Consider the following 27,366-nt stretch of genomic DNA (forward strand, 5'->3'; position numbering starts at 1 on the left):
TTGTTAAGGACTATGATTTGACAATCTGCGACAATACAGTGTGCTTAGTATATGCTGGGTGTATGAAGAGTATGTAATTACTTGCATAGTGTTCAGGGACATTAAGAGGATTTTAATCGTTTTTTAGAGACAAGATATCTTTAATGTTCGAATTGTAATGGATCACAATTAGAAAAGTAAAATATTTATTATTAATATCTTTAAATTAAACTTTGAGAAGTTTATACTTGTAAAGATTTCACTTCCTTTATTATTCTGGATTCTGTAAATATTGCTGAGTAGATTTGAAAATTTTTTGGATAGTTGTGGAAATTCACATTTTAATTATACATGGTGTCACCACTTCATTTAGGTTTCTATATGGCAAATGTATTTGGGATTTGAAATGCTATTCTGACTTATAGTTTTTGGAAGGAACATAATTTATGAGTAACATATGCCCGTGTTATACAAGGTGATACAGATTAATAAATTGTTTTAAAACTATTATTCTTCAGTTTTGATATACCCAAAACTAATGAGTGCTATTACATACAGTAACATTTAATACTGCAATTTTTCAAATCTAGAGAGTAGAACCAACTCAGACTATTTACATTTGTGTTTAGTTTGAACAATTAGGCAATTCCATATTAAAAAAAAAAAAAAACATTAGTTTTGGCTCACTAAAAGTTTAAATTTTTCTGTACAACTTTTTTTAAAGTCATTCCTTAAACAAAGGCTTATGCATCATTGTGCCACTGACATTGTTTTAATTCTACAATTTTTGAGAGATATTGTGGTCTCATATTGTTTTGTCATATAAAGTCAACCTAGATCAATTTCATTTAATACCATCAAGTTTCTTAGGTGAAGTCATTTCAGACATTTAATTTTTTTGGGATTTAATTTTTTTCTTGAATTCTTTGGAACAATATTTCTTGACACCATGGATTTGTATAATTTCCAACCTAATCATTTGTTAGAACATGAACTAGATTATGAATTGAAAATTCGTTTAGTTGCTACTATTCGGAATGTTGCTGACAAAAGAAGGATTTTATTGAGAATTCTAAAAAAGGAACAAACTTCTCCGGGATCTAGCATAACTTTACCGGAAGTTAAAGTAGATTATGATAGGGAAAGAGCTGACATCAAAAAGAGTTTAGATTCCATTGCAAGTGCATTGAAGAATTTGAGGGTGTAGCTTCTGATTCAGCTGTTGCTCAAATAAAATCTCGTTTGTCTCATGTAGCTGGTAGGGCTAAAAGAATTCCTATGTTTAAAGAAAAAGCTGAAGAAATTCAAGCTTATTGTCAAGAAATTACAGCCACTTGTCTAGCTCTTGAAGCTGATCTTTTTGACAAAATTTGTCCCAATGCTGATTCAGAACCAGTAACTCATTCCTCTGCTCCAGTTGTAAATGTAGCTGCTCCAATAGTCCATTGTGCTACCCGAAATGCCTTCCTATTAGTGAATGGCAAGTTAAGTTTAATGGTGATTCTCATAAACTTTATAATTTTTTGGAAACCTTAACTGAATTGGCTCAGGCTCGAGATGTATCTGAGGATACGTAATTTCAGTCTGCAGCAGAATTTTTTGTTGGTAATGCATTTGTGTGGTATAGGAGTGTCAAGTCAACTGTTAGTGATTGATGTTCCCTAGTAAATAAATTTAAAAGAGATTTTTTACATGATGATATAGATGATGAAATTTGGGATCAAATTAAGAAAAGAAAGCAAAAGAAGGGAAAAAATACTGTAGTTTTCATTGCTCATTTGGAGGTTCTTTTTGCTAGGCTTTCTCGTGTGCCAGCAGAATGTACTAAGATTAAGTTTGTTAAAAATAATTTGTTGCCTGACTTCATTGATATATTGGCTTTAATAGAAATTAATTCCATTTCTCAACTTTCTGAGCTTTGTAGGAAACTTGAAGAATCTGATTATTTAAAGAATAAAAATAAAATTTAAATGTGGAAAACCAAATGTCAAAGTAAAAGATTGTAAAAAATGTAAATTAAACACATCTTTTAAAGACTTAAATCTTAAACCTAACTATTTTAACAAATTGAGCTGGGAACATTGGCTTGCTAAGGTTTCTGATTTCATGAAAACTACTATTATAAAAAATAAAGTTTAGCGTCAAGAACAAATTTCACCACTATTCATTAATAAACCTTTAGATAATAGACCATATATACATGTAAAGTTGTTTGATGTGCCCATTACATTACGAGATTGTGAATGCTTTAGTTATACCTTCTCTGTCCCAAGCATTTATTTTTGGTTGTGATTTTGCCCAATAGTTTGGATTTTAGTGGACTTTCATGATAGCTAGCGGCATATTAGAAGTGACTTTTGTGTCATCAGCTTGATGTCTTGGAGAATTTCTCTTTGGATTTTACAGGTGGTTGTCCTGATTTGTTTTCATTAGAAGAGCTTTCTGAGGAACAGCGAACTGTTGCTGGTCAAGTAGTCTCATATTCATCTCTTATGTGAAATTAAGCAAAAATTGCAAGAGGCTGGACTTACGGTCAATTTAGAAAAATGTGATTTCTTTAAAACCTCTTTAAAATTCCTAGGTTATATCGTGGGTTCGAATTCTCTTAGGACTGATCCAGATAAGGTCTCTGCTATGGTCAATTATCCTCGTCCAAAGACGACTACGGAAATTAAGCGTTTTCTAGGACTTTGCTCCTGGTATCGCCGTTTTATCAAAGATTTTTCTACTTTGATGGCTCCTATTAATGATCTACTTAAAGGACGGAAAAAGGGTCAATCAATTATATGGACTGATGCCGCAGAGGCTTCATTTATCAAAATAAAGCAGTTGTTAGTTTCGTCTCCAATCCTTTCACAACCAGATTTTTCAAAAAGATTTGTTATTCAGAGTGATGCCAGTGATACAGGCTTAGGGTGAGTATTGACTCAGATGATAGATGGGGAAGAAAAGGTTATTGCTTATGTAAGCAGGTCTCTCACTAAAACTGAGAGAAATTATTCTGTTGTTGAGCCAGAGTGCTTGGCTGTCCTTGTTAATATTGAAAAGTTTCGTCCGTATATTGAAGGAGTCAAATTTTACCCCTTCATTTTTAGTTTATGGGAGGCATATTCCTTTATCAGGAAATTATTATAAGAATGTTAATTTGGATATTCAAATTGATCAGGAAATTTGCCCAGGAGATAGGAATACTTATGCTAAGAACCTGAAAGGTTTGAAAGAGATATTTACAGAGGTAAAAAATAAACTTCATACTGCCTATGAGAGAAACTCTAAAGCTTACAACCTGCGTAAGAGAGATGTCTCATTTAATGTAGGTGATCTTGTTTGGCGTAAGAATAAAGTTTTATCTAGCGCTGTTGATAAGTTTACTTTTAAACTAGTTCCCAAGTATGTACACAGTATTGTCCGCAAAAAGTTGTCAAATCTGGTTTATATTTTGTCTAATGAAGATGGTTCTAATGCCGGTAAATGGCATATTAAAGACTTAAAGCCTTTTAATAATGGTCTTGATGATGATTCCGATTCTTTGGAATAGTTGTATTTGGAAATTATGTATATATTGTTATCTTCACTTAGATTCCTGCTTCTAGTATTGACATCATTCTGGAATTTCTACCATTTGTTATTTTTTTGATGTTATAATCTGGTCATTTGGGCCATATTTTATTTTTTGGGTACAACCTGTTAGTGGTTATGTACAGTATGTCATAAACTTGACATTTTAATTTTTATAGCCGAGGGCTATGTTTTGGTGGCTGTTATAAACTGTATATGGTTATACACCATACGTTATTTAGAAGGCCACCAATGAGCTTGGAAACGACAATTCGATTATTTTTTAGCAAAAAAGAGCAGGCTCCAACGTAAATTTAGCAATTTATTTCAGTTCTCTAGCATTTATAGTTACTTCACAATTAATTTTCAAAGTTCGAATAAATACGCCATGTTTAATTTTTTCCTTGTACCAGCGCGGCCGGGATGATACGTCACAGGCGCCCAAGTGGACGCAACGACCGACGCTAGCTTGTCGACCGCGCACGCTGCTTTGTCAAAATAACGCCTGGGCACTAGACTTTGGTTGGCTGGCTAGCGAGCGCTTCATAATACACCGTCGCGTCGCGTCGGCGTCTATGACGTAGCGCGTAATTGGGACGGAATCTCGGGAGGTATAAAAAACCCCAGACTAACAGCCTTATAACTTTGCAAATACTTACCCTAACAACTTGAAATAAACGTCCTTGTTCTTATTAACTTATAATGTATTTATTTTTGGGAAAATATATATATTTTTTTTTCAATTTTCCAAGCCTATTGATGGTTGTCATACTCCATAAATGAGTATACACTTTATGTCAGTTTTGACTATTTTTTCTTGGCCGTATTTTGTGGGTTGTTATAACCTAGTGGTGGTGATAAACCCAGTGTCAACTTGACTGTTTGAGGTTATATTTTTGGCCTAATTTTTTTGTCGGGGTCGGTGAACCTGACAGAGGATGAACGTTACTGTTCAGTTTGTTCATTATTGGATTTTGTCCAATTTTTTTTATCACAGAATGCTGTGATGAAAAACCAATAGTAGATTTGTTTTTTTGTTGGTCTGGTCTCGACCATGGTCGGATTATTAGAGGACTATACGAAGGTATCCTTCCTCACCTCAAATTAATTTGGATATTTATGTGGGTGAGTCAATTGAAAAACAAATTCTATCGAAGCTTTAGATTATGGCTGTATATGCTGTAAGATATATTCTAGTGCCGTTCAGAAATGGATTTGGGGGCACACAGAATTTTGTAGTGGGTAATTAATGTGGCAATTGATATTGCTGTTATGAATTTTGCCCATGTGTTTATTATCTGGTGCTTGAGTTATCTCAGCCAGTTTTCTTTCTAGTTGCTAGAATCCGCCATCTAAAAAGGGTAGTTTTTTTTTGTTACACACAACACCATCTCTTGGTGAGAAGTTGATTGCAACTTCCATGAGTGTTCCCCTAGGTTGGAGTTCTATGGTAACTGATTTCTATGGTAGAATTAAATGTCGTGAGCGTACATAATTTTAGCTTAAGTTTTAATTTAAGTTTACTTTAAGTTAGTTTTAGTACTTCTGTATTCTCAAGATCACTATTGTCTTACCAACTTGTGTCCTTCCTCGATATTAAGAGTTTCCTAATTTATGTCCATACCGATTGTGTCTTCCTTTAGGAACGGGTAATACACGTAGTTATCCTGAATTGAGTTAATATGAGAAGATGCCATTTTTAGAAATAATTTGTATATTTAAATTGTGGAACAGGTAATTAACAGAATTGTTTGTTATTTAGTAAGGGATAATAATTATCCGGAAATTTTTCTTTGGTATTATTGGATATTGGTAACTAGTATAGGTTAAACTTTTTTGTTAAAAGACTTTAGATGTTAAAGAAAAAAAAAATCAACTATTTCATAGCTAATTTTTTTTCTTCAAGGAAGGGGGTAAATGTAGCGTTTTATTTTTCTATTTCTTATGTTCACTAACGCTCCATTGATATTTCATTAATTTCAATAATTATATTGATAATTTCAGTCAACTTCTTTTATCGATATTTCTTTAAATTCACACTGTCAATGACACATTACTACTGTAACGCATCACTCTTCTGGTTTGTCTTAATTAATGTTTTCTCTGATTGGATTGACATTGACAGCTCAGGCGAGAGGTGGGGTCGTAACTTATTTAGTCGGTACTGCATCCATTTTTCGAGGACTTGTTCCCGTGTCGCAGGTAGAAGCGCACGTAAAAGGACAGTTTTTTATTTCCGAAATTTGTGAAGCAGGAAGTGGCCAATATGGTTTATAATTTATAGTCCTTAATTTTGTTCCTTTAGGGAACTGTTTATTTCATAATTCTGATGCAGGATGCCCAAGATTTTGATGGATAGATAATGAAACTTAGCAAGGTGAGTGTGTCACGTTTTGAACGCCATTCATTTTTGTCGACAGTGAATACAATGGCAACCGTTGTTTTAGGGTTTTACTTTTCCGTTTTCCTCTTTATTCTTCTTCAATTGTTGATGGCTGCAGGATTTTGATTTCCCCGAGAAATTGCTGTAAGCTGTGGAGCTGGAGCCAGAGTTAGAGCTAGTATTAGAGATTCCCAGTCCAGATAGCTAAGCTACAAATGGCATACATTCACAGCCTCGATTTTGAAGGCCAGCCGTTCATTTCTTGGAGGAATATACAGGCCAGTTTATTCCATTTATTTAAATATTACTAATCATAGATTTGTCTCATTTATTTAAATTTTTATTAATATACCTTTTATTTCAATTTAATCTTAAAAATATTTAATTAATGTCATGATTTAATTTAATGTCAATTTCTTATCTATATATTTATATTATTTTATTTATCTATATATATCTATATATTTCTTATCTATATATTAGTTATTTTTTGTTCAGTATTTTTCAGTACCCTTTTTGGTAATTAAGTAGATATAAAACGGTTAAGGCTGATATGCCTTAGGTAAAAAGGTTCATGAACTTTCCCCTGCGTAATACAAATATTTACTAAAAACTTTAATAGTTTAATAGTCAATTTATTTTTCAAGTGCTGAAATCTACCTAGTAGCTTAATCATAATTTAAATGTTACTTTTGACAAACTTATTTTATTTAATCATATCAACATTATTCATAATAAATTATAACATTTAACAGATTAGAAAATGAGGTGTATACATATCTTAGATGTAAATATAATTTGGTTGTATTGTTAAGATATTTTTTTTTTGCCTCTTTAAATCTACTTTATCCAGGGTCATTTAATTGTTGATTGAAACCTATATACCAAGTGTTTTTCTTAGTTTTCTTTCATTTATAAAAAAAAAACTAAGTGGCGCCCTCTTATTTAATAGTTATAATCAAGATTATATTCTTTAATAGCCAGTCATAAGTGAACCTTCGAACAATCCCAAGCCTCCAATAATTCTGAGCTACCGTCTGCAAACTCTTGGCAAAATAGTAACACTGTAAAGTTAACGCCACAGTCTCTCACCACTTTGAGAAGCCAAGTAATAATTAATAAACGCGGCTACTGCCTGCCCTACAAAACACGAAGAAAGATAGTGTCCAAGCAGTAGTTTTCATCAATCAAACAATTAAACGGAACGGTACGGCCGCGGACAGAGCAGAAAATAAAAAGTTAATAATAAAAATTATCAATTAAATACAAAATAAATCCGCAGTGAGTGTTTCTCTGGTTGCAAACAAGAATGTAACTTTTCGCGAACGGAACTAATGAAACGTTGGCTTAATCACCCGTTTACTACCTGCCCTACAAAACACGAAGAAAGATAGTGTCCAAACCACAGTTTTAAAAGTTCATAAAGCGAAACGGAATCAATATGAATATTCTAATAATTAATCACAGATAAAAACTCACAGCGAAAAATTAAAATACCACCGTCTTCCAAGCTTGTAAAAATGGCAACTAAAATACCGTAACGCGGATAATTTTACGATTATTTTATCAATATATCCCACTTACTACCTGCCCTACAAAACACGAAGAAAGATAGTGTCCAGGCACCAGTTATCAATCGCGGCTGTTGCTTGCCCCACAAAACACGAAGAAAGATGGGCCCAAACAACAGTTTCAAAATTAAATAAAACGGAACGGGACGGAACGATATCAATAGCAACGGATTTGATAAAGATCTTAATACGCGAGCTTGGAAGCGGCCGGTCAAATGTCAACAGGTGGCTCTTACCTAACGCAATTCACACTGTCAACGTCAAAACAAAGTTTTAATGTAAATATTGAAAATTTAACGGTATTGAAATACGGAGAAAATACTGGTACTTCGCTCCAAAGGTATGGTACGACCTTACTGCGACGAATGTGTATCCTTGGTGGACCTGGAACCTTTTTATACCCATCGCAGGAATTTGGATGCCGACGACTCACGAACATCCTCGGAACCAATCGTTGGATAAAAATGCAATTGGGAAAACTTAATGAAAATAGAGTTTTTCCTCACGAAAACGGTACGGATTTATAGGCTACGACCTTACATGGTAAATAAAAATAAAAGTTTCAGCTCTCAAAACCGGGTATTTCCACCGGCTTTTCAGGAAAACCGCGGGAAACTGAATCTTGATTTATATTATATTTTGCCACACCGGGCATGCCCCTTCATTTAACAGGGCTTCCCAAGGTAGGTAAACCTTGAAACTTGCAAAATAGAACATGTAAACAATGCAACAGCATGAAAGGAAAATTTCATGAAAATAACCGGAAAACTGGAAGCATAGTGATGAAAATCCTCTCAGTTTTAGGCATTTGTGGTTCTTTATTGTCCTAAGAATAACCAGGGCTAAAAACAATAAGGCCAGAGACTACAACATAGTCAACGGAGAACTAGGCATAACTTATAAGAAATTAAACCTTTCCAGGATACTATCAGGCTAGAAACCTCTTTAAGTTGGTTTCTTTATATATGTTTACAATTATAAACCCCTCATGACTCACAGGTAAAGCTTAAAATGTATCTTTTTGTTATGTGAATTATAAATTTAGAGGTTAAAATGTTAACGGAGTACAATTATCTAAGTTGTCTTATAAAAGACTGCATGGGCTTACCCTTATTACTATAAAATAAAGACAAAATCTTGTAACTTCGTTACAATTCTTTATAGAGTATCTTATGATATTTTATGAAAAAAAAATGATTGTTATTTTATTACAGAAGAATAGTATTATTTTGCTCCTGTCAAAATAAGTGACACATTTTTATGATATTATAAAGTGTTTTTTTGCCATTTCTACATAAGCATTAAGCATCATTGTGTCGGAGATGTTACAAGCAAATAAATTTTCAATGTTCTAAGGAGTTTTATGTGTTTTTCATTTTTTCTAGGAACGAGGATGTTAAAACAAAATGGTAGACCAAACTGGATTTCAACAGTGAAATTGTGTTTGGGTAAAGAGACTGAAAATAAATTGTAATTTATTTAACGCAGTCTTCTATGTAACGGAACGTGAGGTCTATTGAGGTTTACTTGTATATTTAAACAAGAGAGACTATTGTTGAGCTCATTAGTGCTCTTCATTAAGATCTTCAAGAAAATCTACTCAGTTGTAATTTTAAGAAGTAACTTGTTGAATAGTTTTAGAATTAGACTTTGGAATAAAATTATGGTTACTTGCAGAAGAGGGCTTACCTAAGCCCTCAGGTATACGTGTTTTTAAATGGTGTGTTATTTGTAGTGTTAAATGTTGTTTTAATTTGTTAAAATATTTTTCCCACTATGGGAGTTACATTTTTAGTTTAAAAAAGTTCATGTACCTAAACTAAGCTTACCAATATAGTAAATGCATCCATTATTACATCCCAACAGTAATATAGAACCAGCGGTATCAAACGAGGCAATCGGCATAACATCTTGGGTCTGCCAATGCTGGGTCATCGCGTGCCACACTCCTAGTTTACCAGAGGGTGATAGAGCCACCAACTGGCTTCCAATGAAAAACAGATATTCCACCCTGACCAAAAGATTGAAAGTACCAATATTGGTTCTGGCTCCGGTATCTGATATGCCCCACAGTCTCACCTGACTGCCGTAAGATATGGCTACCATCTTCGAAGTTTCTGTGGATCCCATTTTGGCGTTTATCGCGATCCTTTCAATGTCATGTTCTATATGCGGGCTGGTGAATACTTGTTGCCAACCACTGGAGTCTTTTAACCTGAAAAGATTGCCATTTTCATTGCAAATTTGGTTAAAAACATTGTTTTTATACAACCGTGAAATTGTATTGGCATCGTTTTTTAAAGAATGTAAAATATCTCAAAAAAGCTTTTTACATATAGGACATACTTTGTAAGAAATGTAGACATTAAATAAACAAATTTCATGAAAGAAAAAAATACAGGTTGTTCCATTAAAAAAATCGAGTTATTGCGTATTTTATTTGAGTAAATTGGTAAATTTATAGTAGACCCTACATATGGAAAAAAACTTTATACTTTTACTAAAAGATAAAGCTGATACTGTAAACTAACTACATTAAAAATTTCGTTTATCTAGATTGAACACAGCGAATAAGAATTTTAATAAACCCCTTAAAACATTAAAAATATCCTAAAAATACGAATTACGTGGCAACGCCGTAATGAAATTTAAAAAATGAGGTATCAGTGTAAGGATCTTGTTGTTCTCAAAAGCATAACGCCATTAAATACAGGGTGTTCCATTTATTTATTTATTTATTTATTTATTTAAGTACAAGGCTCTCCTTCAGATATACTAAGCAATCCAATAACAGGAAAGCATAAAATATCTTATGAATTTAAATGCAAGTAAGCGCTTTGCCAAACATTACATTTTCACCAAACCTAACAAATATACCAAGCAATATAAACCTAACTTATTTAATAGTATCTTTTATTAACAATAAAGAAGTATATATAATATATACATATGAATAATGACAATAGGAAAAATAGGATAATATTTATCGTTCTTTGTGAAAATCATTATTCAAATTAGTTTCTTGAAAATTATTAAAACTACGGGCGCATCTGAACAATGGAGAGTTCGACAAATAGTTTGAAGAATATCTTGAGATGCTAAAGGTTGATCTATTACGCAAAATATAGGGATTAACGTTGATATGTAAATTTTCCAGACAGAAAGAGCAGTCTATTAAATTATTAATAATTTTATAAATCAAAATTAAATTAAAATTGTTTCTACGACTCTCTAAGGGCTTCATGGTATGAAGAAAAGAAAGAAGAAAACTTCTGGTCTGGAATCCAACGTCACACCTAAATCCTTAATAAACTCCACATACTTCAAAATAGTGAAGTTTAAAAACTATATATTTTTCCGTAACTTATGTTTGACGCACCCTGTATACGTAAAATTACTTTTGGTTTGTAGATTTGTGTCAACCTTTTAACCATGTCACATAAGTTTTTTTCCACTTAGTATAGTTTGGACGCTTTAAAAATCGCGGAAGGCCATCAATCATATTCTGTCCTGGTGACACCCAGAAGGTGGTTTTTCTTCAGGAACCGCACACCTGTGATGTAACTCAAGGGTCAGTGTTAGGTTCTATTTTATCTCTATTATTTGTTAATGACCTAAGTTCTCTACTACTGCATGGACTAGTGGTTCAGTTTGCCGATGATACTACAATTGTGGCATAACAAAAATCAAAAAGTAGTTACACCTCTCATAATAGAGGCCTTTCGCGAATTCTAGGTTTTAAGTGTGATGTGGAAGGTTTTTTGTTCCCCAAAAACCCTTGGCAAACTTTAATTCTAGGCTTTAACTGTAATGTGGAAAGTTTTTTTGTTCAATGAGCGGAGCCCTCTACATAGTGAGTATTATTGTCGATTTCTGGTCCTCTTCATTGATGGGAGTTTCGGGTTTGACAACCTTGTTTTGGGCCTCGCTGCTAAACTTTCCTCTGGTTGTTTTACAGTCAGGGTTGCCAGACATGAGCTGGGGAGGTTTATTTATTTATTTAGTTATTCATTCAAAGCCTTAAGATACATAGCACGCCTATAGGTTGCGTCACACAATTAACATTAATTTATTAATAACCCCCTATAATAATAGGAAGACAACTCATCACATGTGCATAGATATAGAGAAAAGTTGAACTGAGAGGACTTCCATTTTCAGTTTAGTCAATACAAAACACGATGAAGCAAATTTATCATTTAAATAGTTGATGTGATTACACCAACTTTAGCCTGAATCTATATTGATTATCAAGAATTTTGTAGACCAAACATCTATTATGCAATTTTCATTTGTTCTTATAAGGTAGGATTTAGGATTGCGATCGGCCACACGAGGATTAGAAAATTGAATGAGTGCTGATTTTTGAAGGTTAAGAAATAAGCCATTGTCAACAAACCATTCTAAAGTTTTATTAGGGTGAGCATTTATGTCTATAATAAGGTTTTCCTCTCTCACATTGAAAACTATAAGGGAAGTGTCATCAGCAAATTGGTTGATTTTGGGTTGGCTTGATTCATTTAAGTATTCAGGCAGGTTATTGCAAAATAATAAAAAAAAGCAGCGATGACAGTGTTCCACCTCGTGAGACACTGTACCTTATAACTTAAGTGATCGACCTAATTTTTTTATTGACAATCATCCGCAGACTAGATACAACCTGAACAAATTGCCGCCTATCCGTTACATAAGAGATAATCCAATTCAAGGCTGGCCCGCGAATGCCAAAAGATTCAAGTTTAAAACTTAAAAGATCCTTGTTAACAAGCTCAAAGGCCTTAGTCAAGTCATAAGATCATCAACAAAACGATTCTTGTCAAGTTTTTTGAATATGCGGTTTATGCTTTCAAACAGAGCAGTCTCTGCGGATTTTCCTTTGAAAAAACCATGCTGACATGTTGAAAATAAATTAGATTTTAAAAGGTAATGTGTTAAGCGGAAAAACATAAGTTTTTCGAATACATGAAAAGATCGACATATTTGAGACAGGACGATAATTATTTGGATTTTTTGTGTTTCCCTTTTTTCCAAATTGGAATAAGAGATATGGAAATTTGCCTTGCTCACACGATTTATTTAATTTGAATTGTGCTCAATTCGAACATTGAATTTAGATAGGTATTTCTTTAATTTTACATTTTATCATCATTTTTCGTTCAAAATTGCTTATGTAACCATATTCATTTGTACCATATCATTTGTAAAAAAATGCGTTCTTTCTGGTTCTGCATTAAGAAATGGTAGTTTTCATTTAAAAAACATATTGATGACGTCATATCTTTTTTTTTGAGTCACCCTGTATATTTAATTTCCACGTAGAAAAACCTTAAATCCAATATTAAAATCGACGGGGTCGGGCATTTTTGCAGAAACGGTTCAATTTATTTTTTATTGAATTTCTACTTTACGGATGCACTGTATAGCTCTGTATGTACTATCGTGCCGAAAAAAAACTGGGACAGCAAAATCTCCTAAATCTCTTGGTCTATTAGAATAATATATTTTGATGTTGTCAAAGTTAATTTAATTTTGTGACAGCCGCGTCAACAGAATCGTTCTTTCAAAATGCCTGCATTATCTCCTCAACAAAAAGCGATATTATACACTCGTCTGATGGATGAAGTTCCTATAAATAGAATCGCAGAAGAATTGGGCATTAGTAAAAATACCGTTTCCTTAGCTAAGGCGAAAATTGCAAAAATTTGCAATATGGAGTTATTTTAAGAAATCCAGGTTCTGGTCGACCAAAAATTTCAAACGACATTTAAGATAGAGAGTTAGTTGGCTTTCTAAGAAATAATCCGTTTGAAACAGCAATAAAGGCGAAAGAAAACACGCAAGGGCAAGATTTTATCTTCCAACATAATAATGCTCCTATGCATACAGCCCGTATAGTTCAAAACTATCTAGATGAAAGACGAATTCAAGTTTTACCGTGGCCCTCGAAAAGCCCTGATATTAACCCAATTGAAAACGTTTGGGGTAAAATGGCAAAATATATGTGTAAAGATAACTTCCTAGAAATCAAAATGAATTACGTCTAAGATAGGTGATGCATGGGACCAAATAACCGAAGAATATACCAGAAACTTAATATTTTAAGTATGCCACGACGTTTGCAAGCTCTAATTGATAACGACGGTGCGCTTACTAAGTATTAATAATTTTTTATTCCATATTATCAAAAAAGATATTAGTTAGTCTTGGTTTATTTGTAAAATGTGTTCTAAATAAAAATAGATATCGAAAAATAAAAATGTTTTGTATCAATATTATTATTTAAATATGTAATTATTAAGACTTCAAAAATTCATAATGCGTAAATATGCATACCATACCCAAGGAATGCGATTTACTATAATAGACTAGGAGACAATTCCCTACCTACATTTTAATGTCCCAGTTTTTTTTCGGCACGATGGTACAACATAGTAACTATATTAGTGAAAAATTTAGTTTGATTTTTAAGTAGAGTTCTCGGGACATTTCTTTACTAAAGTGTAATTGTCAAAGCAATCACACTATAGTCATGACTTCAATTTTCAAGCTAAGAAACTTGTGATAACTTTCTAGACTTAGGTAACACTACTGTATACTCGTCTGGCAATGTTTGGTTACGGGGCATTGGATATCCGATATTCATAAAATGTCCAGCATGTGCAATGGGCTTGTTGCCGACTTTTTTTTTCGCAATTTTTTTCATAGAATTCAACAACACTTAACATCCTAAATAAACTGTAAAAATTTCAGCTTTCTATGTATATCCAATCTTTAGATATTCGACGTTAAATATTGAATATGCGTAAAAGCCGCTCCCTCCATTTTTGACGTCACGCCGCAGCAGCTCTCTGCGGGCGGCCGACCCCAAACGCATTTGAGTCGGACTTTTCAGTGTTTTTGATGTTATTATTTGTTATTATCTAGTTCGCCGCTATAAAAAAGGGTCTATTTTGTTTGATGCCTGAATGTAATAAAACACTATTATTATTAGTTAAACTATTGTTTTGATTAGTGGAGTTTTGTGCAATGTTTTCAGTCGAAAGAGGCTTCATAAAGGCAGATTCTGGGAATATGCCAGAAGTAGATATGTTCATGGTGCTGGATTATTTTAATACAAATAAAGACTTTATAAGTTCAGAAATGCGTGGAATAAAATTGATAAGGTAAGTAGTCAAGTTATAGGTTTAATATACCACTATAGTAATAGGTAAAAATAATAGAGTAAAGAGTGATAGGTACCGGGCGTCTCATTTTAAGTAAGATAACAAAATAACTTGGAAAGTTTGGCGCTGGCGACTATACTGCGCTTTTTTCACATAAATACTAGTATTAATGTGAAAAAAGAGTAATTTGCTCGATATATGAAAAAAAAAATGGCACAAAGCGCCCCACGCTTTTTTCACCTTAATACTAGTATTTTCCGTTTATTATTGTTTTCAGCTTATATTAAAAATTATTTTTTACTTTTTAGTTTGATATGCTCTAAAAGCGTGTTTTTTAAACTATATTTATTTATTGTTATTATTATAATTATTTCTTTTTGGATAATTTATTAGATTGCTATCTACGTATTTAAAATAATTTATTTTGTAATAAGTGTATTGGGTTAGGTAGATTAGCTTTGGCTAGACTTCGCCTATGTACATTTTTGGTACTAATAAAGACAATAATATTTATTTATTTATTTATTTAAAATAAATCTTCCGATTTGATAGGAAAACCATTAATTTCAGGTCTGGTAGAAAAGACTATGGTGATAATGCCATTGGATATGTACAAGTCAAACAGCAAGGAGTACTTTGTGAACTAAAAGCTAAAATTACGCCAGAGCATAAAATAAAGTCAAAAAATTACGACGTGTTCTGTGTTATTAACACTAATGAAAAAGAAGTAGTGGAAGCAAAATGTCAGGGCTGTGCAGCGTCAGAAGGAGGATGTAAACATGAAGTAGCATTTTTGATGTGGTTGCATCGACGTAGTGAAGAACCTTCTCCAACAGAAAAAGTATGTTATTGGAAAAAGTCAAAGTTATCATCTGCTCCGATAACAAAAAAATTTATTTCATCATCTGATTTTGGAAAAGAAATTAAAGCGGTGTATGATTCGGTACTACAAGAATATATATATATACAGCTAAAAGGCAGAAAATTGAAAATACCTTAATGCGATATGAAAACATTGATAAATATTCGGATCTTTCAATCCATAGCTTAGCAATTTCATACAAAAATTCATTACAAGCAGAAATAAGCTCAACATGCTTTGTTGAATTTATTAAAACAAAAATGAAAAATCAGTTAATTTTAGATGTAGAAAAAGATACTAGAAAACAGAGTGAGAGCAATATTTGGCAGGAAATGAGATATGGGCGAATTACTGCATCAAAGGCTTATGCTGTGACCAGATGTCGAGTTTTAGATGGATGTTTAGTCGAAAGCATTTTAGGGGCAAAACTTTTTCAAATAAAAGCAATGAAGAGGGGATTAAATCTGGAAAGTGACATTTTAAAAGTATTGGAAAACCAAATGGGGCAAAAATTCTCGAAAGCAGGAATATTTCTTTCTCAAGAAAATCCTCTTATAGGTGCCTCTCCTGATGCTATAAATAGTACATCTGTAGTTGAAATTAAAAGTCCAACAACCGAAAAATCATGTTTAAATTACATAGATTCCGACGGAAATATTAAGAAAAAATACTTGTATCAAATTCAGAAACAAATGTATCTTAGTAATAGAGCGCATGGAATTTTTGTCATCTCACATCCCGATTTTGAAAAATCAAAAAAAATTACAATTAAACATCGTGATTTTGATGAAAAACTTGTGAAATCTGTAATAAAACAACTGAATAAATTTTGGTTGGAAAACATTTTTAATAAAATAATGTAAAATATTACTCTGTGTACTTATTTCACTAAATAATCTTGTAAATTAATAATTCCACAAACTATTTGCACTATTAAATCTAAATATTTAACTAAACTTAAATGAACACTAGCATGAGGTTGAAGAATGGAAACTTCCCTTATTCGAGAAATCACTCGTTCAACATGTATTCTTAAGCTTGTAAGCTTGTGCTCTTAAGTATTCTTAATTCTTTTTGATTCTGTAACTTCATTCTTCGAACTTTTTTGACTTGATGAAACAGATGGTGGTTTAACCAGTTGATTATTATTGGCTAAAAGTTGATTTTCGAGATGCTTAAACCCTCTGTCGGCCATTACTTGAGCCCCTGGATCTAATTTTGCCAAAAAAGTTGATTCTTCAACTATCATTTTATCAGTAGTTCTACCACCAAAGCCACTAGAAATGTAAGAAATAAAACCATTTGGTGTACATGCTATTAAATATTTCATAGTGTTACAACCTTTATATTCTGACCATGAAAGAGACTGTAGTATTGGGTTGCTTGGTTTTTGTATCGATATTTCAAAACAGTCAATAATACATTGAACATTTTTATATCTATGCCTAAAGGGAATAGGAAGTTTTTCTTGGACATCATTTAATGATTTAAATTGCACAAATGGATAAAGGTAACCTGCTAATAAAGGTATAGTTTTTTGAATAATATTACATACCCTAGCAACTTGTATGCCAAAATCGTCAGCTAATATTCTATAGGATAAATTTAGTTTTATCTTTTTGAAAGTTAAAAAAATATCTAATCTATCTAATTTACATTTTTGCGCTAGAATATTTACAATAAACAATGAATGGCTAGGAATACCTATATAAAGTTTTGGATTTCTTTCTACTAAAAACGTAGATCTTTTTCGTATTTCTTCTGAAAAGTCCATATTCTCCATATATTGCGTATTGTCAAAATCCGACATACTTAGCTGTGACAAGCTAAATGTGGACGTAGAGCCGCTAGTGGAAATAGAGATAGAATTATTTTTTTCAGCAAACCGCATTATCTTCGAATCATTTTGCTTAAATGCACATTTTCTTTTTTTCTTCTCTTTTTCCACTGGCACCAAATCATCTGGCATACATTGAATTCCCTTGCTGCGACTTTCTACCTTGAATAAAACTTGAATGCCTACATCTTTTTGTTTCGGTTCTGTTTCGCTTGTCACGTTATCTTCTTGCTCAACATCCTCGATTTCAGCAGAAGTCCCAGGAAGTAGTAAACTATGAATCAAAGACCGCTGTTCTTTTTTTTTGTAAAAACTTCGACTGTTTCGCTTTATGTGCTATTACTCGACTTTTTTGGCAGTCAAAAAATCTCGGTACTACATTTGGCTTAATAAGAATATTACCTTTTTTCATAGTTTTTAAGTACATATAATTTTCTATGTCTTCTTTTACCTAAAAGAGGTTAAAGATATAAAATAATTTTTATTCTGCGTTATCATCGCAAACTTTAACTTACATCAAAATGATCCTCACAACAATAAACGTGTGATTTACCAGAAACAAAAACTTCTCGACGCATAGCTTTTTGCCAAACCTTCCTAGCTGTAGGATCAGAAGGCACGTTTATAAATAGTTTCTCAGGGGCATTTTTTGAGGTATTAGGACACTCAGGTACAATACAATATTTCCTCGTAGTTTTTTTGTCAGTCATGGTACACCAGAAATTAAATTAAAAAAAGTTACAGAACAGAAAACACCACACGAATACTCGCAACAGACTAAACAAACACGTTTTTTAATTCGATTTCCACTGTTTCTGGCCGTCTCCCGATACCGCGGCGCGGTCGCACCGTCTCGTCTGCTGCATCGTGACGTCACCCGAAGCTCCGCCCCGTTTTCGCGTGGAGCAACTTTGTTAATTTTTTTAAGGGGTTAAAAGTAGGAATAAAAATCTAAAAATTTGGGAATTTACTTTATAGGTGTTTTTCTTTCGATTTGTAAAATAAAAAAAAATCGAGAACGGGCCCATTTTATATAATCACAATCATATACACTTTAACATAAAAGAAGAAAGTTAAAAGAACACTGAACAAAACAAAAATCCTTTACACTTACACTCTTTCGCGTGGGGTTTGAACGTGACGTTCCAATCGTGCGCGCAAGAACGGTAATGTAGATGTGAGTCGGGCATGCGCGCAAACACTTCGTACTTTAGTAAAGACTTGATTGCGGGAGAAGATCGTGAAGGTTTTTCTGTGCTTAATTTGAGGTTCTTTTCGCAAGAAAGTAAAAAACGTGGCAGAATCAATGCGAATTGGAGCCGGGGCAGATGATGTCTACGCACCCACTTTATGGTACTATGACCTATTGCTATTTACCAGTGATCAGGAAATACCAACCGTATAAGCAATATCGATACGGACGAGTTAGAGGCAGGATGTGACAATGGGGCAGGAGAACAGGCAGATAATAGTGAAAGCCAAATATTACAAGAGCATAATAATGAGAGTGAATCTCAGGATACTGAAGTGCAAGAAAACACAAGACACAGGCGTAAAAAAATATATTAACACAGGTGAGTTATAATTAAAGCGCGGATTGATAGAAATAATGCCAAGAAATAATGCCATACGTAATTTCTGATGACTAAGCTAATTTGAACATACATACATATGAATTACAAGAAATGAAGCCCTTTGGTAACTTTTTTTTCGTGCCATTTTGCATTTTTTTAGTTTTTATGCATATTTTTCATTTGTGCTTATTTTCATGCATATTTGGAGCAGAAGTGATATATATGATGCATATTTTGCACTTCATGTGCCAACATTTTTTTCCTGATAAATAATCTGATATCTTATTTTATTAACAGGGAAATATTAAGCAACAAATCCCCATCACAAAGCTTATTTTCCTTCCTTAATAAATTCCCAACGCACGCAAATATCTAGTAGAGCCTGCTATCCTTTTGCGGCCATTACATCGCATCGTGTCGCGCGTTCTGTTTTGGATCAGTTCAGAGTTTCGTTCGTATTGCGAATTTACTTGCCGACGTAAAATATTAAATCGCAGAATTAGCTTTTAAAGTGAGTTATTTATTAACATTTAACAAAAATAATGCCAAAAGTAAAACCAACTGTGAAGGAATGGATAAGAGGCCATTCACAATTGAAGTATGAAAACAATAAATTGTTTTGCAGAGCTTGTATAAAAACGGTAAGTTTTTTATTTATTTTGTGTTTTTAAAAAACAGCTCATAAAAGATTATTTTTGCAGATAAATTGCAAAAAAAAAAAAAAATATACAGCAGCATTTAAAAACTACAGGAAAATTTGAAAAAAATGAAAGATAAATCAACTCAACAACAAAGTTTATTGGAATCAATGGCCAGCTCATCTACACAGGATGAGCAAAAACAATTTTATTTTGATTTGTGTAAAGTTCTGGTTTCCTGCAATATTCCACTTTATAAATTAAATAGTCAAATATTCAGTTCCTTTATGCAGAAATACAATGGTAGACATATTCCAGCCGAATGAACTTTGCGCAAAAACTATATTGATCTAGTTTACAATAATATAATACAAGAAATTAAAACAAAAATAGGATGCAACTACATATGGTTTTGCGTAGATGAAACGACGGATTCATGTGGTCGATACATGGCTCATTTAATGATTGGAATATTGAGCGAAGATAGCTCAAGTAATGCTTTTTTAATTAGCTCAAAGCAGCTGGACAAAACAAATAATAATACCATTACTAGATTTGTTCATGATGAACTAACAAATTCTTTTTGCCAGACCCTGTTCCTAGTGAAAAAATATTACTAATGCTCTCTGGTGCAGCTGCATGGTAAAGGAATATCCTAATTTAAGTTTTGTATCAACATCTAGTCCATTGTACATGTCTAGCACATGGATTAAATCGGGTAGCTGAAACTATTCGTACCCAGTTCCCTTTGGTAAATAGTTTGGTATATACAGGAAAAAAGATTTTAGTAAGAGCACCATTAAGAGCTCAAATATTTCGAGAAAGGATGCCAGGTATACATACCACTACCCCCTGAACCCATTATTACAAGGTGGGGTACATGGCTGGACGCTGCTTACTATTATGCTAACCATTTTGAATCTTTCAAGGAAATCCGTATTAGATCTTTCTGAATCCTCCTCCAAATCAATTTTAAAGTGCCAAAAGATAGTCAAAGATGAAGAACTTAAGCAGAATTTGGCCTAAAAGTACATGGTGGACCTGGAAAAATAATTTATAATAAGCTTAATGAAGTTTTAAACAAAAATACAGGGTATGAAATTTTAAAACAAATTTCAAATGTGATTAAAGGAGATTTTGTTGAAGACCTTGCTATATCTAATGCTGCTTTAATTCCGAAATTTAATATATGCTCCAATTACCAGCGTAGATGTTGAAAGAACTTTCTCCCATTTAAAACTTGTTTTGAGTGATAGAAGAATGGGATTTTCAGTGGATAATTTAGAAAAACATTTAATTATTGTATCCTTCAAGCATGAATATTATGAGCTGATGTTTCTTTTGTAAAAAAAGATCATTATTAATGATGCGTTAGTTTATATTATCAAAGTTAAATAAAAACTACCGAAAATTTTTATTGTTTAATTTTTTCCCTAGTACATATTTCAGTTTTAGAAGTATTTCATATTGTATTCCTATAGTGCATTTTTTAGTTTTTATGCCATTTTTTATGCTTATTTTAGGAATTTTTCTAGTAAGGAACTGGTAAGTTTGGTACTGCTATTCCGCCATTCACCCATTTGTAATTCGTGAGTCGCCAAATCATCGTGATCAAACGATCTGGAAGTTGCATACGAAGTCATGTGTCTTATAAGAAAATTGTGCAAAGCACAAATAGCCAAAACCACGTAGGTGATATTTTGTGGATCGGTAATGTGTATAGCTGTGGGTAAAATTCGACAACGTGCAGCTAGTAAACCGAAATTATTCTCCGCAACAACGTGCACGGGATAAACCGTAGATAAAAATTCTTATTTTCCAATGATAGATCTCTTTGAGAATACGGTTTCAAAGAATTGTTGTGCAATGAAGATGCTTCATCGCCTAAGAAAACATAATTAAGATTTTTCTCCGTTTCATCATTATTCGGCCAACGTAACTGACCTGAAAAAAATATCGTTTTAATGGAAAAAAAACCTCTTGCATAAAAAAATTACTTTTATTTTATGCCTTTTGTCAATTTATCAGTAAATTCTGTGTACTTAAAAATTCCTCCATCGGAATGTCTTTTTCTGCCTTTTTCCCAACATCGATGTAAATTTAAAAATTAATAATTTGCGTAAATGCTTCACAACAAGAGCTCCCCCACAATTTATATACTGCCATTTATTTTTAAAATCCAATGCTACTTGGCACTAATCGTCTTTTGTTTATTAATTTGTTTCTAGAATTTGCATGCTTCATAATCAAAACCACCCCTTTCTTCTCTCAAATACGTGACCGCAAAAAGTCAAGAGCAACTTTAATTAACAAAATGCTGAATTCATGGAATTTGCAGAAACCAGTTGCAAATGAGAATGTTATTAGTGAATATGATGCAGTTGGCATTTCATGAAGTGAAAAATTAAAATGGATGAATTCCACTCAAGCCATTTTGGCCGAAGCATTGGTTGGTTAATAAAATTATGACCCAAGGGTTAAACTTCAATTTCATCCTGCAGTCGGCATACGGTATTATAAACTTCTTCTGGTCAGCAATGGCAGTTTACATTACCATCAGAGCAGAACTCTAATAAACAGTGGCAGGTTTAATCACCTTCGGAGTAAGATTCTATGTTAACACACAGTGTTCAACAGTTTATAACACTGCTGCAGGTAATATAGATCTGTAAAACCCCTACCTATCAGCAAATATTTTCTTTTTTAAAGTTGTTCTTTTCACTTTTCTTTTTTTCTAGGAAAACATTTATGTTTTAAAGTATGCCTATTTACTTTTCGCTAAACAATTTTTAATAAACTTACCTTCAAATAAGTTTCTTTAACCTGATAAATGGATTTGCATGTTTCGGGTATGATGTAGCATAAGGAAGATGGTGATATTCCAGTCGAAAATTTAAGATCTTCGTAGGAGCGACCTGCCGCTAAGTAGCGTAATGTAGCAGCTAGTCTCTCTTCAGCACTAATACTTTTTCTCATCTTCGTGTTTTGCTTAGAAATAATAGGTGAGATCAATTCTAATAATATATTAAATATATTAAAGTCCATACAAAAATAATTTTTAAAATCACTATGATAATCTTGTCTTAGTTCTTTTAACATGCCACTAATGTGACCACATTTGTTACGATTCTTCATCCATTTTTTCACCCATATCCTTCCTTTTTTCTATTATTTATAAAATTTATTTGTACAGCCATACAAAGAGCCACTGTCAACTTGTGCTGCTTTTTTTATAATTTTTTTTTATATCAATCCTTTCAGAATTTCTAAAACGCCTGCAGAACGGTCAAATCTGCGCGACAACCAACAGTTTTTATTTTACACTAACAGGTTTTTCGTTATATACGCGCGGTTAAGTCTGCGCGAATGAAACGTTCAAATTTTTATTCTTGTAGTAACACGCTCTTGGAGCGCATCATTGGCCGCATGATTGGAACGCCGTTCAAACCCCCTGCAAAAAAGTGTAAGTGTAAAGGTACCTTCATTCCTTTCGTATTCGACAGCCAAGCAATACCTCTCGAGTCTTGCCAAGTGGCGAGCAATAGCTGTAGCACATGTTTATAGGAAAAAAAGTCTTAATTTGACTCCAATAACACGCTCTACAAATATGTACACTGAATTTTGTAACACCCCGTATCGTTATGTTAAAATTTTGGGAGCATAAAAAACCCTTTATTTTAAGTAAAAAAACGCAAAACTTATAGGCCCCTTTTTAATTGTTTCAAAGTTAGACGCCCATGAATATTAGAAGATAATACTATAAATTAATATGTAAAATAAATACAAAATTATTTTATTAAATAAAAAGGTTAATTGATAATATTTTCAAATCGTCCACCTCCTTGTTGAATGCAAGCTTGTGCCCGTAAGCCAATAGATGACGTAGTTATCCGTATTTGACCCTTGTTTTGTCTTATTTGTTCAGCAGCTTTCTGAATATGGTCCAATTACTCTTCCCTTGTATTTGAAACTTGCACATACACCGAATCTTTTATGTACCCCCATTTTTACAGTCTTACATATTTACAGTCTTGATAAGGTCCAAAATTAATTTCTCAGGACTTGTGCCTGGACATTAAATGTATGAGATGAGTCTTTATTGGAACTTAAGTCAAGGCTAAATATGACTTCTCTTGAGGACTATCGAATTAGGTGTGATATGATATTTCTTCACAAGTTGATTAATAATGCTATTGATTGCCCTAAATTGTTATCGCGGATAAACTTTAGGTGCAATACCAGAGTCCTTAGAGAGACGTCCCTTTTTCTGGTTGAATGTCACCATACAAACTATGGAAAATTTTCTCCAATTAATCGACTCTACATGTTGGGAAATAGATTTAATCAGGCTTTTGACTTAGTGGATTTAAAGCCTTCAAAACTTAAAAGGTGTCTGAGTGAGTTTACTCGTTGAGTACTATGTCTTAAGTATCAAATAAATTTGATTGCTTTTACTTTTCTTCTTTCTTATTTGTATATCTTGGGCTGCTACATATTAATATATATTTAGATAGATATATTATTGATTTATAGAAAATTTGGATATTTAATAGATTAAGTTCATTATATATCTTATTATACTCTATTTCAGAAGTGTATAGAACAATAAACTGGGGAATTCCGCTCTGTTTGGCTACATTTCGTGGTAGTTCATAGGCGCAGGTACTTATAATATTTATGAATTTAATTTTCACGGATTAAATGCCTTTATTTTGAAAGAGATTAAATACTAAATAAATACTTTTAATCCTTTTGTATAGGTATCTATCTTTTAACGCTTTGTAACATGCAAAAATGGGGTCAGGTAATATATACAGACTATAAATACTTTTAAATCATATTTTAAACGTTAGTAGTCACTGCTACGCTGTAGTGTAATCACAATATTATTATCCCAATATTTAAAAAATGGAGTTATTCAGTCCAACGAAAAGATGTACTAAAAATTCTCCACTATCGCTGAGTGAAAAAGTTATTATTTTAAATGTACATGATTGCATAAAACACGATTACCCTAGTTTTACTGTGCAAGAAATTGTTGAAAAATGTTCTCGAATGAGTGGAATTGGAAAGTCCACCATTTTCAAATTGTTGCGGGAAAGAAAAGTAGCAGGTCAAGTGGAATCTCCCAAGCAAAAGCCAGGACGACCTACAAAAGTCCTTGATGAAAATGCTAAATGTATAATTCGAAGAAAAGTTCACTCTTTTTATTTTAAAAAGGAAATACCCACCCTAGACAAAATTTTAATGGAGCTTGGCCGAGATGACAGTATTCCGTTGATAAGTAGAAGACTTTTATGGAAAACTTTAAAAAATATGGATTTTGCCTGGGAAAAGCATAACCGCAAAGCACTTTTACTGGAGAGCGACGAAATTGTTTGTTGGAGACGACAATACTTGAGAAGTATCAAGCAGTACCGCAGGGAGCAAAAGAAAGTTTTTTATCTTGATGAGACGTGGATTAACGAAGGTTATATAGTCCAAAAAATGTGGCAAGACAAAAATATAACCAGTGCTCGCCAAGCTTTCATAGAAGGCCTGTCTACGGGTATTAAAGTACCTTCGGGAAAAGGAAGAAGACTTATAATCACACATATTGGAAGCGAAGAGGGATTTTTAAAAGAAGGTCTGCTAACCTTTGAGTCGACTCGCACAAGAGATTACCATGAAGACATGAACTCAGACGTTTTCGAGGACTATTTTGGTGAAATGATAAAATTTCTTCCGGCTAATTCGGTGGTGGTTATGGATAACGCAAGCTATCATTCACGGCGAATAGAGAAGACGCCAACTTCAAGTTGGAGAAAGCAAGAAATTATCGATTGGCTGACTGCAAAAGGTATTGCGTTTGAAGCAAATTTGATAAAAAAAGAACTGCTGGCAATAGCAAACTTACACAAAACTCGTTTCATGAGATACGCCGTGGAAGATATAGCCGAAAAATATAATATAACTGTACTGCGCTTACCGCCATATCATTGCGAACTAAATCCTATAGAACTGATATGGGCGCAGGTAAAAGGATTTGTAGCAAGACAAAACACGACTTTTAAAATGAAAGATGTTAAGCTACTGTTTGATCAAGCCATTACGGAAGCGACACCAGAGAATTGGCGAAAAGCAGTCCAGCATGTAATTAAGCAAGAGGACAAAATGTGGGATCTTGACAACCTCATCGATCAGACAGTCGATCCTTTAATTATAATGTCAAGAGGTGATGACAGTTCGTCAGATGACGAAGAAGACTACAATCTATTATAATTTAAAATTGTTATACACTGTTCAAAAAGTGCCAGATCCAAAAGTGACATTTTCAACTGTTTTACTCTACATATTATGTTCAATAAATTTGTGAAAAAAATATATTATTCCATTTAAACAAAAGTAACTTTCTAAAATAAAATAGCATTTAAGTACATTAACTATAAGGTAAAAAACAAGTCCCAGTTGCACGCCTTTGGCGAACCGTTTTCAATGTTTATCAGTGGGTAACAATGGGCAAAACTCATAAATTGACCCAAAACCGGGTGGCACTACCTGCAATCAACGAAAAGAAAGAATTTTACATTGAAACTAATACCCAACTAAGGTAGTGGCATAAAATATTGGTGGATCACCAGGTACCACTTTTGCATACCTAATGAGGTTTTATTGCTCTACACACTTCTGAAATAGAGTATAATATATTTTTTGATGGCAGAATAATTATATACATTTAGGGTTAGGATATAATTTATTTTGTAATTCTGTTAGAATGGGGACATCCCGTAAATAAATAAATAAATAAAAATCAAGGTGATTGTGATCCGGTGACCTAGGTGGCGAGGCAACAGGACCGCCTCGACCAATCCATCCTGGACAATTGGTCGTAACTCAGTTTCGGACAGCAATTCCGAAATGCGGTGGAGCCCCATTCGTTTGGACCCACATGTGTAGACGAATGTGGGACATTCTCCAAAAGCCCTTGCAGTTCTTCCATAAGAAACTGAAGGTAACTGTCCGCTTTCAACATTGCAGGAAGCAGGACAGTCATTGATTAAAGCAGCCCAAATGTTAACAGAAAATTCATGTTGAAAATTACAAGGACGGAGAGCTTTTGGATATTCTGATTCCCACCTATGCAGGTTTCTTAGATTTGTAATACCATGCGTTGTAAATGTCGCTTCATCTGTCCACAGGACTGTTCTGCAGAAGTAAAAATTAAGACGGGACTGTCTTAATATCCAGTTAGAATAAACTAAACGAGGATAGTGATCTTCCTCAAGCAAACCTTGTACCTTACGATAATGATACGGATGTAAGCCTTCACGTTTTAAAATTTGCTAAACATTTACTCGCGGTACTCCGACTTGTGTAGAGGTTTGACGTACAAGTGGCAAGTTTACTCCCCGATCAACACAATAATCACGCAGTCCGCATTCCCGAAATTGTCTGTGTACTTTCAGAAATGTTTCGTAATGAAGAATGCGTCTATTTGGAAACCGATGTTGATATTCAATAACTGCTTGACGAGCACTGCCGTAACCATACACAAAATGCATGTCTACGTACTCTTGCTAAGAAAATCGGTAGGGCATTTTGATAAAGATACCGTCACTCACTAAGAAACCAGGAATCCTTGTTTATCATAAAACAATTTCGTTGGTATTGATTGTGATCTCCGAAAAAAAATGTACCTTCTAATAACATTCATGAGCGAGTAACTTTGAAACAAATAATAATGGTCCTACAAGTTTTGCGTTTTTTTTTTACTAAAAATGAAGCATACTTTATGCCCCTAAAATTTGAAAAAACAGAATTA

The 27,366-nt window shown here is 33.2% G+C and overlaps 1 protein-coding gene and 1 long non-coding RNA gene across 2 annotated transcripts in view; one reads left to right on the top strand and one right to left on the bottom strand.

Moving 5' to 3' along the window:
- Positions 1–27,366, bottom strand: part of LOC126739617 (BTB/POZ domain-containing protein KCTD3) — a 96,513-nt gene that overhangs the window by 55,900 nt on the left and 13,247 nt on the right. The window contains exon 6 of the mRNA XM_050445375.1: positions 9,321–9,706. Within this exon, the coding sequence (XP_050301332.1) occupies positions 9,321–9,706 (386 nt within the window). The remainder of the gene's footprint in view (positions 1–9,320; positions 9,707–27,366) is intronic.
- LOC126739622 (uncharacterized) lies at positions 7,429–8,843 on the top strand. The gene is made up of 3 exons (XR_007661672.1): positions 7,429–8,004; positions 8,058–8,174; positions 8,290–8,843. It is a non-coding gene; the product is annotated as an uncharacterized LOC126739622 (long non-coding RNA).

This window comes from Anthonomus grandis, chromosome 8 (assembly GCF_022605725.1).
Source record: "Anthonomus grandis grandis chromosome 8, icAntGran1.3, whole genome shotgun sequence".
Classification (NCBI taxonomy): Eukaryota; Metazoa; Arthropoda; class Insecta; order Coleoptera; family Curculionidae; genus Anthonomus; species Anthonomus grandis.